General features: G+C 45.4%; 1 protein-coding gene across 1 annotated transcript; it reads left to right on the top strand.

Moving 5' to 3' along the window:
• The first annotated feature begins 514 nt into the window (after positions 1-514).
• On the top strand, positions 515-9,560 carry CISH (cytokine inducible SH2 containing protein). Its single transcript, XM_064156495.1, has 3 exons — positions 515-1,346; positions 5,823-6,049; positions 6,556-9,560. Exons 1-3 carry the CDS (start codon positions 1,300-1,302, stop codon positions 7,056-7,058), a joined length of 777 nt encoding a protein of 258 aa, XP_064012565.1. The 5' UTR covers positions 515-1,299; the 3' UTR covers positions 7,059-9,560.
• The last annotated feature ends 8,370 nt before the right edge of the window (positions 9,561-17,930 follow it).

A 17,930-nucleotide genomic window follows, 5' to 3' on the forward strand; every position in this document is an offset into this window, starting at 1 on the left:
CTTTGATAGCAACGTCAGGTAGAAATCCATACTAGCAGCAAGAAATGATCACCCATCAGCTGAAAACAGTCACTTGTTTCTCTGAAACACTGCATCCCCTGAGTGACAGCCGTGTACTTTTTCTGGCTTTCCGAGAAATCCACCCTCTGGGATGCAGGATATAGATACCCGCACAGAGAAAAGCCTTTGCGCTGTCAGGTTGAAGCTAGGACACAGCTTTGTGTGGCAGAGCTCCTCACAAGCACTATTCTCCAGGCGTTCACAAGATGGCGCTCTTGCGTTGACGGAACAACAGACGCCGCCGTCGCGCCCCACCGCGCCGCATGTGAGGCTTCCCGCGCATGCGGCAGGCGGGGGCTGCGGCGGCACCCCATTGGCTTGCGGCCTTACGGCTCTTAACGCCTATTGGTAAACGAGCATACCCCGGCCAGTTCCCATTGGTGGGCGCGCTCACGGCGGAGGCGCCCATTGGCAGCGCCCTGCACGGCGGCCCCGCGTTCCTGGAAAGTTCTTGGAAATGGATGAAAGGCGGTTCCGCGAACACGGCCCTGCACGGCTGGCGGGTTCCTCTCCCTCCCTCCCCTCCCTCCCGGGAGGGCTTCGCAGCCGCTATGGGCATAGCTATTTATACTTTCTCTCTCGCTGGTTTTAGCCCCCCCTCCCCCTCCCGCCCCGCCTGGCCGCTATCGGAAGAGTGATGTGAATACAATGCGATTCCAGGAATCCCTCACTTCCTGGAACAGATTAAAAGGGGCAAACAAAAGATTACTCAGTAGGGTGGTGGTTTCTTTTTTCTCCGCGGAGCTTCATTAGTTGTAGAGGCAGGGGGAAAGGCGGTCGCTGCTCTGCCGGCTCTACTCCCGCACGCCCGGCGGGATTATTTGTTGATACCTACTGCAGAGAGCTCGGATTTTTTTTCCTCTTTCTTCCCAAAAGGCTGAAGGAAGATCAGTTCCTCTCTAGATAGATGTCATTTCCCTTTGGTTATTTTTAAAACTATTTGTTGTCGCAGTGTGAAAAGCAGAAGGACAAGACTCTTTCCTGAGGCACTGAAGGGCACACCTTTTCCTGGCCAAAGTTGCCGAACAACCTGCAAAGTCGCTCTTGGATAGCCCCACTCGCCTGCTGCTGGGCTGCTTCTGGCTCTGGAACACGGCTCTGCGGGGCTCTCCAGCCTTCTCTCGCCGACAACCCCAACCTAGAGGCTGGAATTAGCTTGCTCCTTCTGGGACGCGAGAGAAAAGGGAGACGAGAAGAGACAAAAGAGGAGAAAGCGCTTCCCACCTTCTTGAAGACTTAATGCTTTTCCCTTGGTCCAGGAGTGACATGATCCTCTGTGTTCAGGGGTAAGATGCTTTGCAGCCTTCATCACTAGTTATGGTTTGATAATTCTAAGATCCTTTGAGGCAGTGTTTCAGCTCATTTGAGTTGCTGTCACTGTAATGGACTAGGAATGGCTCACGCTGGCTGAGTTCTGTTTGTGCTTCATGTTTCTGCTTTTTAAATTCGATGGCCAAAAATCATGGATCCATGAAGTATTCCTGATTTCCATACTTTCTACTGCTTTAGATCTAGGTGGTATTCCAGGTGGTTGAGGGAGTAAAAATGACTAGCATCTCAGTGTGTGTTGTTCAGTGCCATGTGTGCAGCTCCAGCTAGAAACAAGCCCCAGACCAGAGGTGTTCTCCGATCTCTCGGTGAAACAAGCTGCTTTCAGGGAAGAAGTTACCTGGAAAAATTCCCTTCAGATGTTTTTGTCTAAGTAAATCTTTATGCTAAACACTGTTTACTTTTTGTCTGGCTTGCACAGGTAGGATTAGATGCGTGTATATGTACGCAGACTTAGCCATACATGGCACTCTGGAGAATGAAAGCCATAGGTGGCACATGTATATATTAACACCACCTTTGTTCAGTGGAACGGGTAACAAGTCTCTTCTCGGCTATCCTTGCCTGGTGCCACCAGCATGTTGGCACTTGAGTGACTCTATGGTCAGCTCAGGTCATCATTATGAGTAAAAGGCTGGTCTGCAGGAATCATACAGCATTTTTACACATGCTGCATATTTGGGAAGTGCATTTGCATTTGTTTCAGCCTGAGCCATGCTGTTAGCATTCCCCTTCCTCCTGTGCACAGCAGATTTTCCTCAGAGGCAGTGCTTTTGCCTTGGCTGCTTTAAAAGACTAACGCATGGGGATTTTTCTGCCATTTTCCCCTAAGATCTGTTCCACAGACAAGCAGAGTTCATGCTTACCAATACTTTCCTACTCGTCAAGTGAGTTTGTTTTCACTCTCATTTTCAGTCTGCTGTTGCTATTCCTATAGTCGTGGTAAAGGAAATTAATTTTTCAAATTAGGCTTTGTGAAATCTTTACTTGAAGCTGTTCTCCAGGATTAAAATACTAGAGCTAGTGCTTCCCTTCACCCACTAAGCACTTGTTATGTGTAGATGGCTGTCTCTTATTTTTTTTAATGCCCATTTATTGCTTGGTTTTCATTACCCTCCAGGATTCCATATATCCTGTACTCCACACTCTCCCTCCTATTCAGACCAAGCTCCCATAGGTGTCTTGGAATGGGGCTGATGGAAGGGAGAGCAGCTTGACACACTTTCTTCTACTATCTGTACTGTTAGAAAGATTAGCTTATCAGCACGGTAACTGCAAAGCTAACAGTAGATGATACCAGACATACCCGATTCCCTTGAACTTTCTTGGCTTTCCAAGGCTATTTGAAACACTAATTACCAAAGCACAGGGAAGTTCATTTGCTGTGTCTCTCAACCCCAAACATGCCAAGTTTTATATATTTGTTTTCTTCCTCGTGGCAGTTGTATTAACACTTTACACTGTTCAGTCTGAATACTCCAGATCTCCCTTTCTTTACTTCTTACAAGCACCAGTTACCTTCAGATACTTAACTTTGCCCCACTAAAGGGCTGACTCTTCCATGTCAGCTTTTTCAGCATGTTCTTATCCCACAAAACCCTTCTTACCCCTCTTGCAAATGTACTTGCATTACAAGTTGTAGTTGCCATTACTCGCTGATTCCTCTGCCCTCCCTTTCCCATGCTTGGAGCTGCTCTGTTTGGCCACAGCAGCAGCTCTTCTTTCTTCAGCCTGTTTAGGACACCAGCACTTCCCAGTTAGTGAGTATTTCTAATCCCCCCCATCTCTGTTCTGTCCTGCTTCTTTGAGGATGTAGTTGCACTAGAACTGTGTAGTGGGAGAAAGGAGTAAAGCAGGTATACAGACAGAAAATAGAAGAGTATAAGCATAGCCCTGCCCTGGCTTTGGTGGAAGAATGTCCACAGTGACTGCTTGGGGTCTGGGCTTGTGCACCTTCAGGTGACAGAAAGTGTAAGGCAGCAGAGTGCAATGCGAAAACTCATTTTAAGCACATGAGCTCTGCTTGAGAGAGACCCACAGTGTCTCTATAAATGAAACTTACTGATAACATCACACAGTTGATACATCTTTTGAAGGACTAAACTGTGAAAGGCTAGAGCATTCAAAATGAACAACTTTCTGCAGTGAACTGGGGGTACGTTTCCCTGTGTAGCTTTGCCATCTCTTGTTTCCTTCCTTCCCAAGCCTCTTAGCCAATTTCTGATTTCCTCTCTAAAGTAGGCATATTTTAAAAAGAAATTAAAAAAAAAACCAAAACAAACATAGTTCTGTTCTAAGAACAAGGAAAGCTTTTTGTTCAAAGCCTTTCCCAAAAGGTAGTCTGGAACAATTTTCCAGGAAGAAAATCAGTACAGAGATCTGGAGTATGACTGGGGAGTATCTGAGTTTAGGGAACAAGTGAGCAGTGCAGGACTGATTTTAATGAATGCTGGTGACAGCCTTTTTTAGCTCAGTGAACAGTCCATGTAAGAATGTACCTAGGAGTGAATGCTCTGCCAGCAGTCCTGCTTAACTCCCTCCTTGCACAGTGTGAACTGGTATGTTAGGTTCAGTACACGGAAAGAATCCTCTTGTAGTCATCCTTGCTCAAAAAGGGTGGGTATTCTCGTTTCCCCAAGAAAGCAGGTAGCTAGACATTTGTGAAGACCATGACATTAAAAGAGAGACAACCAAATACCTTTGAAAATGCAGCCCTCAACACCTACAAATGTAGCTCAGGTGACACAAGAGAATTCTGAGGTTTCCCAGCAGAGATTGCCAGGTCTAAAGGGAGATTCGGATTCACTGTTCTGTGGAAACCACTGAAAACACAGTCCCTGTGATCAAGGCTACCTGGTGACAACAAGGGCCAGCCAGGTCTGGCTTCCCACCCACTAACAGAAACGGAGAAGTGAAGATCAAATGCCATGAATACCAAGTAGATATTCTGCCTCTGAAATGTGACTTGACATATGGAAAAGGAATAATGGTTTTTTTTTCTGAATAGCAACTGAACAGCAGGGGTTTGCTGTGTGTTGCGTGGGCTCAAGTGTCTCTCTGTACATTCAATTTTACCAGTAGTTTTAGAAACCTTACTCCAAAACCTACGTGGTTTTATTAGAAATGCAGAGTCATGGAACTGATTGTGGCTGTCAATCATAAATCATTTTCAGGTTCTCTGTAACCTTCTTTTTCTCCGCATCTCCCCTTCTTTCTCAGTGTCCCATACCTGAGACTTGTCACTTTGAAAAGGTGGAGAGCAGCTGTGATCAGGTGCAGATCAGTTTACAACACATTTTTCTGTGTACCTCAAGTGTCACTTTCACATAAAGCACAGAGAAGGAAGAAGATTGGAAGGGAAATTCTGATGACCTTGGAGTCTCCCTCTGCTTCTCTCTTCAGTGATGTGGGAGGAGGTGGCTGCTGCCTTTGTAATCGCCATCAGCTCTGGTGATGCCCTAACAGTCTCATGTGGAGGACTGTGCTGTGTCTTTCAGGAAACTCAGCCATCGTTTCTATTGAGTGTCTTAAAGTATGCCTCGGGCAAGAGAGTGCCAGGGCGGGGTGGGTACAGAACAGAACATACAGCAGTGCAGGGCACACAAATGGTTTTCTGCTCAGGAGCCTGCCTGAGGATGAAGTCTCCCCTGGCTCCCAACATCCATCCTCCCCTGGAGCTTTGCCTTCCTTTGGGAACCTCCTGTGCTGCAGAGGAGTACCCCATCAGAGCTCCAGGCTTTGCACTTAGATGCTGAATGGCTCCATGAAGGCTCTCTCTAGGACACAGAGAGATTAACTTTCAGAGCCATGGCAGACCCTCCTGCTGTGTAATCCAGCAGGGATTACAGTCTCATCGAGATCTCCCTTGTGCTGTTGAACACTAGGGTTTGTGTAGTGCACAGGCTTAGTTGAAACAGGAATTGCCATTATTCCACTACAAAATCAGCTCACCCTGGGGTCGAGCAGACATATTTAGGATCAGGTCAACGTTGAGCAGAAAGCAGACAGGACAAAACCTAAGTATTTCTAATTCTGCTTCTAATTATACTGCATGACTAACAAACCCACTGGCAGAGAAAGAAATGCTCTGACACTGTAATGATGTAAGTGAAGCTGTAATGCTGCTATGAACCTTATTGCCTCTGAAACTACGTATTAGAAGGCAACATCTAAACCCATCAGATTTCAAAACAACCTAAATTGCAAGACAGACCTTTTACAAGGCAAAAGAGTCCAATGCGCTCTCCTTGTTTTTAAGGGCTTATCTTTAGCCCTGTAATTCCACACCCTCTCTTCTCTCTCTCTCTGAAACTAGCACATTGAGGATCTGTTTAGAAAGCATAACATATTGCAGTACAATGTATCGTGCACTGGACAGACACCACAATCTATTTCAAGACAAGGAAAATAGCAGAGTATGCCTTTCTTTTCAGACCTCATCCTTTGCTGGCAGAGGAAAAGCTCGGGAGACTGTCACCCAGGGGCATTGAGGTGGAGCTTTCGGAGCCGATCATGCAGCCCCTCCCAGTTATGGCCTTCCAGGAGGAGTCTGCACCTGCCTTTGCAACACCAGCTGCGGACAGCAACCCATCTCAGACACGAGATCCTGAAGAAGACCTTCTCTGCATTGCAAAAACCTTCTCCTACCTGCGAGAATCCGGTAAGATTTAACTCACAAATGCACGAGGACAGAAGGCTGCAGGGAGCAGGGAGTCACCTGTGCAATCCGAGCTCCAGGAAGAATCTTCTGATCCCACTTCAGCTGGGAACCCGATTCTGTCACAGCCATGGCTGACTCTTGTGGATGTAGCAATCATATCTGCAGTCTCTACAAGCATGTATCATGAAGTTATTTGCTACTAGTGTAAGCAAAAGCTTTGCCTTCTATAACTTAAGAGAAAGGATTGCAAAGTGCCCCCCTTTCTCTGTAAGCTGCAGTAGCTGCCAAAGTAGTCATCCTTCTCATAAGCCCCATCAGAATAATGATAAGCCCAGGAAGGAAACTATTAGAATTGCACATGGTCTTAATTTTTTAAGGTCTTACCAAGTCTGGCCTGCTTGCTTCCCAAGCCCTGAACTCAATAGGCTTCAGGGTCTCCTTAAATATACCATCAGTCCTTTAGTAGGTTCTTTCCCTAACAAGTTCTCTCTGTGATACTTTTCCAGGTTGGTACTGGGGATCCATCACCGCCAGTGAGGCCAAGCAGCATCTCCAAAAGATGCCCGAGGGCACCTTCCTGGTACGAGACAGCACTCACCCCAGCTACCTGTTCACGCTCTCTGTCAAGACAAACCGAGGTCCCACCAACGTGCGCATTGAGTACACTGACAGCAAGTTCCGGCTAGACTCAAACTACTTGTCCAAACCTCGCATCCTGGCCTTCCCAGATGTAGTCAGTCTTATCCAGCATTACGTCCTGTCCTGCACAACGGAGAGCAAGAACGATGCTCCTTACCCGCCTCCATCTCCTCTACCTCCCATGCAAAAAGAGATGGCAGCAGCTGCAGTACACTTGAAACTCATCCGGCCGCTGGGCCGCAAAGACAACGTCCCCAGCCTGCAGCACCTGTGCCGGCTACAGATTAACAAGTCCACAGCTGACGTGGACCAGCTCCCTCTGCCCAGGCGGATGGGGGACTATTTGAAGCAATACCCTTTCCAGCTCTGAAGCACAGCCATCATACCTCAGACACAACACAGACAGAAACAAGTGAACTTTGTGTCTTTTTCCCACTAAAGCATGGCATCGGGTGGGTGCAGCAAGGACCTGATTATCAGCAGGGACTGCATCCATCTTTCCTCTCCCTTTTCTCCAAATCCATTCCAGCCAGGGAAGAGTTGGTTGTTTCAGTGAACAGTGGGACACAATCTGAGCTCTGAACCTCAGGCTGCGCCGGCAGTGGCTGTGAGAAAGTGCTGTAGGCATGTGCACACTACTTGAATTTCAGAGCTGCTGTGACATCAGAAATGTTAATATAGTTATTTTTGCTATTTATTTCCATGGCAGTTTCTCTCCTCATAGTATTTTAAAAGCACCTTTTATTTTATGGGGTTTTGTTTCTTTTTCTTTCGTGGAATTAGAGGTAGAATAAAGGTTCCCAGCCAACTGGCAGCCAAAAATCTGTGGGAATTTGGATTTGGATTCACATCCATGTAATACCTGCTGGAGCCTGTCCCTGTAACAGGTCACAGCACTCCACATCCAAAGCTCCCCCAGACTTTTTGGGCTATGTGGGATTCAGATGACTGTATCTAGACCCACCTCTACAGAGGTAAAGACATTTCTTTTTCCTTTTTTTCCCCCCCCTTCCTTAGGTACAGGGAGCTGAGTGTCACAATCTCAAAGCACATTGGTAGCTGCTTATGCATCTCCCAGACATGCATGCTGCACCATAGGTTGTGAACAGGAGGCTTCTCTGAGAAAGCCCTTCTGCCATGAAAGCTCCAAGCAGAGATTCTAGATACTGAGCTTGGGCCAGGGAACACTCACCCTCTTTTTTACACCTTCCCCATCTCCAAAGGAAGTCTGAAGTCTGTGACAAAACATTTAGAAATAAGTAATAAGAACCTAAGCTTCACTTGCAGGCAGAGAGATTTGGTTTCAGAGCACTCTGCATTTGGCTTGTGGTTTGAATGCTGTTCCCTGACACTGCCCTTGTCTTGTGAGATGTGGGGCAATAACAGGGTCTCCTTAACAAGGGGTTCAGAGACAGCTCAGCTGAGCTGCACCAAAGTTGCACACAGCTTCAGGATATTTATTTATTTATTTCAGGGGGTGGGTAACACGTTAAAAGCACCTCAGTAGAAAGAGCTGTCCTTCCTCTGCTAACACAATGCCAAACTGCCAGTTGCTCTGCTTCTGCCAGCATTACTCAGAAGCCACGTAGCTTCAATCAGAGCTAGGCTTCTAACACACACTGGAAACCACAATTCAACTTTTCTGTTTGCCAAGGTCCAGATCTCTCCTCTGCCTTTCTCTGACTTGCAAGTTTGTTAACCTCAATTATTTTATTTTTTTTGTTCTGGATTTACTTCTCACATCCCATCCTTCTCACATCCCTGCAAATGAAGCACAATGGCTCTCCCTTGCTTTTTTACAGATGAAAGGGACAGGTTCCACCCAAAACCAAGCATAGATGACGTTGCCCCTTCCTTTTCATTTCATCACCTTCTCAGGCTGTAGGAGCCAGTCCATACCACAGCGATAGTGGAGAAGGGAACAGACAGGTCTAGAGAAATTATCCTTTGGCTCATTTTGTCCCTAGGACTCCAAAACTTGATCAAGTATGAACCAATGTGAAGAATTTCTCATTCATCCCTTCCTGGGACTGTCTCTTAGCTATATCTGAGGGTTGACAAAGGAACTGGAAAAGGATGGGATGGTGACCCAGGCAACAAGCTCAAAAAAATGGATGGAGTTTGTTTCACTTAACTTAAAGCTGCCCAATGGGACAAGGTGACCTGATGTGCTTAGTCAGTGTCCTTTCCCCACCTGGCCTCCATATTTATACAAGTTTGTGCTCCTGCCAGCTTTGTTTTTGATACTTTGATGATTTGACAGTGTGCATGTGTGATGTCTGGCTTTTTATTTTATCTTCCCCCTTGCCCCATATGGCAGCAACTGTGGGAAGGTAATGAATAAGAATGAAAACTTAGAAGGCAAAACGAAAACTACTTTTTCTCTTAAATTATATAAACCACTGAAAAGGCTTCCTTTTATCCAAACACCTCTCTGCCTGAGGACACTGGGAACAAGGAAACCAGAGCTCTTCAAGGAGCAGCAGTGATCTCAGGAAGCCCACATGGCTCAGCCACAGGCTTGGTAATTTACAGCATGTGAAAAATCAGCTTGAGAAATGTACATTGGGAAAGGGCAAGTTGATCAGCTCTCTCAAACTTGCCTCCTGCTTGATCTTTGCTCTGTTGTGAGTAATGAGGAAATGAAGATTGCAGTTTAGACCTCATTGCTCCAGGAGAGCCCAGCTAAAACAGCAGACATATAAGGAGAATGAATGCTTGGTGAATCCCCAGCAGGATGATGCTGAGGCTAAGCTGAAGGCTGTAAGCTCACATGGGCAGGGACCACCTCTTACCTGTTCAGCATCTAGCACAATAGGTTCTCTAGGTGCTACTGCAATACAACCAATAAACAATACAGTTACTCCAAAAAGTCTGTTTCTTCTGTCTTCAGATAGTTTGTTAAAAAACATTTGACTTGGATTTTAAATAAACATTTTAAGTACATTTTAAAGCCACTTGATATAGAAGTCTCTGGTAAAATTCAAATGGATAAATTAATTTCCTTGTCACAGAAATCCTTCTCTGGAAGACCAGGCAAACTCTTGACTATTTTCAAACACAAAACCCTTAAACAAATAGAAAAGCCTTTCAAATACTGAGATAGCAGATCTGCCTTATGGTGTGAGAGGGAGAAAGAGGCCACCTCTTCTGGTCTGCCTCTGTGAAATGTAGAGAATAGTCATAGAATCACAGAATGGTAGGTGTTGGAAAGGATGTCTAAAGATCATCTAGTCCAACCCCTCTGAAGTACAACTGCAACACCTCTCCCAGAGATGCATGTATAGTTTGCTGACCCAACACAGGACAATGTGCTCAGATCCTCTCTTGCTTTGCAGTTTCTGACTGTGGATGTGGAGCACTTTGCTGAAAGTCTGAAAAGCAGGTTGATAGGATAGGGAATAGAAATCCCAGTCCATGGTGGAAACCATGCTACAGTGGCTCACTGCCACACCAAAAGTACCCTGCAGTTTGTAAGGCACATATGATATCATTTTTGACTTAAATAATCAGCCTTCTGAAACAGCAACACATGAAAGGGAAGAATCATCTGCTCATATGCACATTCCGCTCAGTCTTACTGAAATTTTACTCCTTCCCTCAGCTACTCTAAAGAACACAACTTCCCTCAGCCCAAGCCAGATGAACCAGCACAAAATCAAGTGAATCAGCAGAGTGTATTTAATTCTCTTATGACAGATGCAGTCAGGTTTTTCAAGCAATCAACCTATTACACAGAATTTCTTGTCCAAATTTCCCTGTCATTCTCATCTGCTATCTATGAAATTAAGAAAATTGAAATAAAAATTGACAGTGTGTGGATGACTCTTCTGCTCTGTTGAATCATATTCCCATGTTCCAATGTGTTGGAAGCCAATTGTCACAGTCCTGTCCTCTCTCCCCCTAGAGACTGGTGAAACACGCACAGTCCTCACAGAAGTGTGCTATCCTTTCCCCCACCCCTGAATTTATCAGCAGTCCAAAGGTCTAGAGCATGGGGTAGTGCAATAACCAGTAAAGATGTGCCAAAGCAATTTTGGATGCCAAGTGACATCTTTCAAGGCAGTTTCTAGCTTCATTGTCACATCTATGCCTCATTTTCAGTGAGCCACATCTGTCATTCACAGGAGAAAATGAGAGGGCAAAAACCCCTAGCACTAGACAGTGAAACACATCAGCGAAGGGTAAAAATGACAGATTACAAAGGGCAGACCCTTTTGTCTTTTTCTATTCATGGTAACCTAGCAGGGAATTTTCAAGAGTACAAGGGAACCCAGTCCTGCCACTATTGCCCAACAGCCTGACAGCCAGATGAGGGTTACGCAGCTGCTAAGTGTGCTGATAACAGGTTCAGGCTCAGACTGATTTCTTTTGAGACACATCTATTTTCTGCCCACACCTAGTCCTGCCTATTTATAATTGTTTGTAATCATGAGTACCAGAGAACAGGAACACGTGGAGGTATGGTTTTATCTGCAGGCTAATCCTGCCTCATGTGAACCTCATTTTGATCTTACACTTCCTGAGAAACACCAGGACCATGTGGCTTCTGCTACACGCTACACAAACAAGCAAAGCAAGTGGCCCTTGGGAGCAGGCAGAGCACTGCAACCTCAGCCAGACATCAGCATCACCTCTGCTACATGTCCAAAATCAAGCCTGAAGAAAAATAACCAAGCAGGCCTAGGAATAAAATTAGATTGGAGCCTTTCAGCATTTCCATCACAGAGGCTGATAAATGTACTAGAATTTGGAAGAATTAATTTGTAATTTGGACAAAAAAATAATCATAGAATCACAGAATGGGAGGACTTGGAAGGGACCTCTGGAAATCATCTGGTCCAGTCCCACTGCCAAAGTAGGATCACCTAAGGCAGGTCACACAGGAACACAGCCAGATGAGTCCTGAAAGTCTCCAGAGAAGGAGACTTCACAACCTCCCTGTGCAGCCTGCTTCAGTGCTTTGGCACTCTCACAGTGAAGAAGTTTTTCCTCATGTTGAAGTGGAAATAATTATATTGTTCAGAGTAAAAGGCTACTGGTAGGCAAAATGTAGACCAGACAGAAGGAAAATAAAGTTAAGGGCTTCACTTTTAGCATTAAAGTTCAAAAGGAAACTATGAAAAGTAAGTAAAACACAAACTGGGGTTTAAATAATAACACAACACTTTATCTGAACATAGTACTTTAGAGGGCTTTGCAGATTGGTAATGGAGAGAGAACACAGCAAAGCTTCAGACCTTTAGCTAACATTCATTGAAGATGAGACTTGATGAAAAAGGAAATTTTACTGCAATTTCCTTCTATTTAGCTATGGTAGTGGTCATGGCTCAAGAGAGTGTTGGGCTAGAAGGCCCACGGGTCAGTTCCACATAGAGATGGTCTTCAATTCTTGCAAAGGCATCTTTTAAATAACTTAACTGCAGTAAAGACCAGACTCCAGAGAAAGCAGCCTGCCCCAAGCAGAGGAAAGTGTACAGTCAGAACTCCTCCCCATCTGACATGATATCAACCTAGACTTGCAGAAAAAGGCTTCCTCCTGCCAACAGGAACTACTCTCACTCTTCTGGCTCCTCCTTCACAGACCTCACTGGCTCAGGGTTTTCTCTTGAATGCCATTACTTCCTACAGGCAGTGCAACTGCACTTTGCAGCAGCTTAGATCTGAGGTGCAAAAAATAATATGTTATCAGGTTTTGGAAAAAAAAAACTCTTAAGAGAGCACTCTGTCTAGGCAGGAAAGACATTTGCTCCACTGAAAGCCCACGCAACTCCAGTGACAACAAGAACTTGAAATAATACTGGCTACTGCAGCATTAGATTGTCCAAACTTATGTTAGACACTCGGTGTTTCTCAAAAACCTGTAACAAGAATGTGCCAGAAGGAACAACAAAGGAAGAGCTGGTCAGTCAACAAACAGTGTCAAAGCTTCGCCAGGACTCGAGTTCCTTGGACTCCAGCCTGGCAGTGGGTGTACACCCATCATGTGATTGCCCTGCTCTAGAAGATACTCTGCAACTTTTCCAGCCACGGCTGTCGGACAAGTGCTGCTTGTACTGAAACAGTCCTGCCTGTGCAACCTGTAAAACAAAAGGGGCTAAACCCAGGTTTGTTTCCCAGTGAGCGTGATGAGAATTCATTTACTTCAGAGCTGAACTTTGCAAACTTAGTATTTGTAGCTTCACAGACAAATATTTTACCCTTGGTGTAATCCAGACATTAATTTGCCCTTAAAAGAAAACGGCAACACCAAAGGGCAGTTTATTTAACACAAGAAAAGCCTTCTCACACACTGCCCCACTGGCATGCACAACCCCTAGCACACACATTTCCTTTTGAAAAGTAAAATGAAAGCCTGCTGTGCATTGTACAGTTAAGTTCTGGCTTCACTTGAATTAACCTAAGAAGATGCCAGTCAGAACATTTGCAATGCCACTATGGGATGTAAACTTTGGTCTGTGGAAAGCTGAGCAGGCAAATCTGGTCTGATCTCAGCAAGCTCATTTCATGTTGGTCAAGACAAAGCTTTCAGTGATGACACATCCTAAAAACTGACAGACCTGGGTTATCTTTGTGATAAAGAGACAGCAAGACCCAGTGCTAGGCTCCTGGGATGCCCATCCCATCCAACTGCCATCTGCTGCTTGTTTTTTATAGGCTCACTCACAGTACACATTGGAAGAGAGACTGAATAGCTGCTCACAGAGACTGTGTAGTCTTTAATGTCAGGACAATCTCTTCCCTAGAACAGCACTATGGTTTGAAATCCAGTTTACAGAAGGCAGAGCTGTGTTTATACTTGTCAGGAGTTACCCAACTTGGCAACGAGTCTTCCCATCATGCAAGTGTCATTGTAGTCATTGCCAAAGTCTGCAGAGGCAGAGTTCAAAACACTACCTCCAAGCCTGTAAATAAGTTGAAGAAGCACAGAGCACAGGCTGTGTTTGCACCTGTCTGAAAGCACTAAGCAGCAATAAAAGGTGTTACAAGTAGCATGGAAATCTGAGAAAGCCTAAAACGTGACCTACTAAGATTTCCAGGGAACTCTTGGGGAATTTCTCTGTAGCTGTTTTTGAAAATACTTCCCACTCTTCTAAGCCCTTGGTTTTGGAATACTCCTTACATCATTTCAAGACTTCTTGCAGTTCACCCCTCTTTCATTCCCTTTCCTCCAGTCCTGAGCTATGAAAGTCATCATGACTAAGAGATGCTGGGCAGCATTTTGGAAAGAACACGCAGGAAATAGCGCTGCAGAACGGCCGCAGTGGGGAGGATCATCTGAGGATTGAACAGTCCACTATAGAGACTCAATTTATTTTTTCCCAAGAACATAGGAGGCTGAAGGCTTCCCTGCGCAAGCAAAACCACTTCTTGCTGATCAGATCCTCAGGAGTGAGGAGCCGGGTTACTGTGACCTGCCAGGCTGCTGACTCAGGGTACTCACAAGCAGCAGCTCCAAGCCAGAATGTGCAAATATAACAACCTCAGTGCTACAGGACACCAAGAGTGAGCTGGGAGGCAGTTTGGTCACCAGGGTTGTGGGGAAACAGCTGCAGAAGTGGCTGATTCTTCTACAAAGTGAGTATCTGCACTTTCCCCTTTGAGTGCAGACCACTCGGGTGACACAAGCTGGACTGGTGTGCTGTGCCTAGAGCTGCCTGTTACTCGATTCAGCTCAGCTCTCTTCACCCACACTATTTTCCATCTGACACACTTGTGCACCCCCAGGCTGCATGCAGATAACCTCCTGGCTTGGCTCTGGGTTAGGGGAGGAATTTCCCTGTGCCTTGCCAATCCCTGTATTGGGCAGGGAGGAGGCCAGATCCACACACTCTGCAGTATGTGGGTCCCTCTTGCTCAGATGTGCCACGTGAAGGAGGTACATGAAGGCCACTATTTTTAATGTCCTTTAGCTCTCTTCTTTATAAGAGCCTGAAAATCCTGAAGAGATGAGCCTTTATGGCACAAAAAGTAGGAATCAGCTCAAAACAAATGAATGCTAGTGTCAAGTCACAGCACAACCTAGAGCTGTGCAGCTAGTCAAAAGGTCTCATGCTGGCCTCTGTTGTTTCCTAACACAGAGGCATATTAGCAGATTTGGACAGAAAATAAACATTGGACATCACATTGGTATTGCTCCCTTTGAAGGAAGGGTCCATCACAGCTACTGGAAGGGAAAAGACTTCACTCAGATGGAAAGAGAGGTGAGCTCAAAAGAGACATTCCCCCCTAACGTAATCAGATCACCCCTGCCACACGTTATCAGTCCAATCCTGCTTGACTAATAAACAATAGATACTTGGTCTTGCTTATGCTTCTGACCTTGTTGGCAGGAGGCAACAAGCAGAGTTTTGTATGTTAATTCTGCAGTTTATTTTGTAATTTCCTTTTGGCCTGTTATTACTCTAATATAATCACCTCCTTTATCTCAGCTCTTTCAGGAAATGGCTGATGGAAGAACAATACTCCTGTCCAAGAGCTTCTTAAACCAAAGACAATCCTTTTCCTATGAGACAAACTAAACCTTTTTTTTTTAATGCTTAGTTTAAGGGAAGCAGGTAACTACCACATCTGTTTCTTGATTATTTTTCCCATTCCCCTACCAGCACAGCCAGCATCACTCTTCAGCCTATTGCGTAGGTGGAAGTAAAATCCCAGAGGCTTACAACAAACTCTGTATATCCTGTAGTGATCCCTAGAGGCAGCACTATTAATTCTTACTGGAGCAGAAGCAGAAAGCTCTCCACGTTCTCTCTGCAGGTATTGACAAAATAAATGACTTCACAGAAAGGGAGCATGTTAGGGACACTGGTGGATTCTAGGTAACCAGTTATCTCATGCAGTGGCCAACAAATACCAGGTGATGTAGCTAGCTGAGGTCAACACTGTTCATAGGATTTACCTTGAGCAGCTCCAGAGATACAAATATTGGCCATGCCTTGCTGTTCCAGTGTGTTTGTGGTCAATGGGATGGAGTCCAGTTGGAGGCCTGTAACTAGTGGAGTTCCACAGGGGTCAGTTCTGTTCAATATATTCATCGATGACCTGGATGAGGGCACAGAGTGCACTCTCACCAAGTTTGCTGATGACACCAAACTGGGTGGAGTGCCTGCCACACCAGAAGGCTGTGCTGGCGTTCAGCAGGACCTGGACAGGCTGGAGGGTTGAGCAGGAAGAAATTTAATGAAATTCAACAAGGGCAAGTGTAGAGTTGGGCACCTGGGAAAGACCAACCTCAGGTGTCAGTACAGGTTGGAGACTGAGCTGTTGGAAGGCAGTGAAGGGGAAAAGGATCTGGGGGTCCTAGTTGATGGGAGGTTAATCATGAGCCAGCAACGTGCTCTTGTGGCCAAGAGGGCCAGTGCCATTCTGGGGTGTATTTAAAGGGGTGTGTCTAGTAGGTCGAAAGAGGTTCTCCTGCCCCGCTGCTCTGGTGAGGCTGCATCAGGAGTACTGTGTCCAGTTCTGGGCCCCCCAGTTCAAGAGGGACATAGAACTGCTTGAGGGAGTACAGCACAGCCACAAAGATGATTAAGGGAAGGAAACATCTCTCTTACGAAGAGAGACTGGGGGAGCTGGGGCTCTTTAGCTTGGAGAAGAGGAGACTGAGAGGTGACCTCGTCAATGTTTATAAATATGTGAAGGTGAGTGCCAGGAGGATGGAGTCAGGCTCTGCTGGGTGATGCCTGACGACAGGACAGGAGGCAGTGGGTGGAAGCTGAGGCATAGCAAGTTTTGTGTAAACATGAGGAGGACATTTTTCACTGTGAGGGTGACAGAACAGTGGAACAGGTTGCCTGGGGGGTTGTGAAGTCTCCCTCTCTGGAGATATTCAAAACCCACCTGGATGCATTCCTGTGTGATCTGGAATAGGAGATCCTGTCCTGGCAGGGGGAGTGGACTGGATGAGCTTTCAAGGTCCCTTCCAGCCCTGACATTCTGTGATTCCGTTTGCTTTCTAAGAAGGGCACTTCAAAAGAGGATATCACAGGAAACCAAAAAGTATAAAAGAATTCTTTTTTTCACCCCTGCCCTTAAGCCTTCTTTTATCAGATATAACCAGGACAGCAGTGCTGTTTGGGAGGCAATTGATGATTAAAGCCCACAAAAGGAAGCACTTCAAATTAATGTCAGGGAAGACTGATATTCTTAAAAAGTATCTTTTGCTTTGCAGCAATGACTTTTTGATGCAAAAGGAGATGAAGTCAAATGAGATTTATATGTTATGGTATCAAACAAAGGGGGAAAGCTAGGCCCTTTACCCTCTCAGGGCATTCATGCCTGCTGGTCCCATTGCTAAAGGAAGAGGCCAGCTTGTTGCTGTGGAAAGCAGCACAAGATCATACATGTGTATGTGTATGAAGAATACTGGTGATGAAACTTCACATAGGCTCTTCTCCAGCTTCATCTTCCAGCCTCAGTTTCTTAATCTCAGGATTAGTATCTATACCAAGACTATTCTGTTAATAATCAATGCAAAACATGTTCTGAGGTCCTTCTCCATGGACATGAACCTCCTAACTCCTAATCATAGCTGTGACACTTTCCAGCAGCAACAAGGGAAAGGATGCTGGTACTCTGATGCTAGCAAACCCATCCATAAAGCACTACACCGGAGTCAGTATGGCAAAATGGTAAAGGCATCAACAACCTGTATAGGAAAGTCTCTGGCTACATATATTAAATAATCAAAAGTAATTATATATAATTTTTTTAAAGGGCAACTTTCCTTCCCTCCTCTCCCCCCAGCTGAACAATGTGCACACTCAGGGAACAGAAGGAAAACTGTCAGATAAAAGAAGTTTCCTGTTCTGTTCTTTTGAGGCTAAGAGTTGTTAAGGCTTTTCGTGTCCTACTCCATGGCCTCAGGGGAGGAGGCAGGAACTAGAAGGCTGAGAACACAAGGACTGAATGTAATCTCCTACATAGTGCTTGACCGAAGTGACAGATGAGCAGAAGTTCCATGTCATTCCTTCTTTTCGTTTCCTATACTGGTGATCTGCTTCCACATCATCACAGAACACCTGAGTGATACAAAATTATCGGTGGTGACCAACCTGACCTTAAGACACACAAAGGCAGCTACAAAATTCAGCAGCTGAGGACAAAGTGAGACTATTAAGGATACTTCAAACCCTGCAGTTACCAAGTAACAATTTAAGGTCTGTTCTAAAATGACAGCTCTCCATGCAGAAAGTAGGTCATTTCTTCCATGTCAAATTCAAAACAGACAGACCATAGC

Source organism: Pogoniulus pusillus, chromosome 16 (genome assembly GCF_015220805.1).
Source record: "Pogoniulus pusillus isolate bPogPus1 chromosome 16, bPogPus1.pri, whole genome shotgun sequence".
NCBI classification, from domain to species: Eukaryota; Metazoa; Chordata; class Aves; order Piciformes; family Lybiidae; genus Pogoniulus; species Pogoniulus pusillus.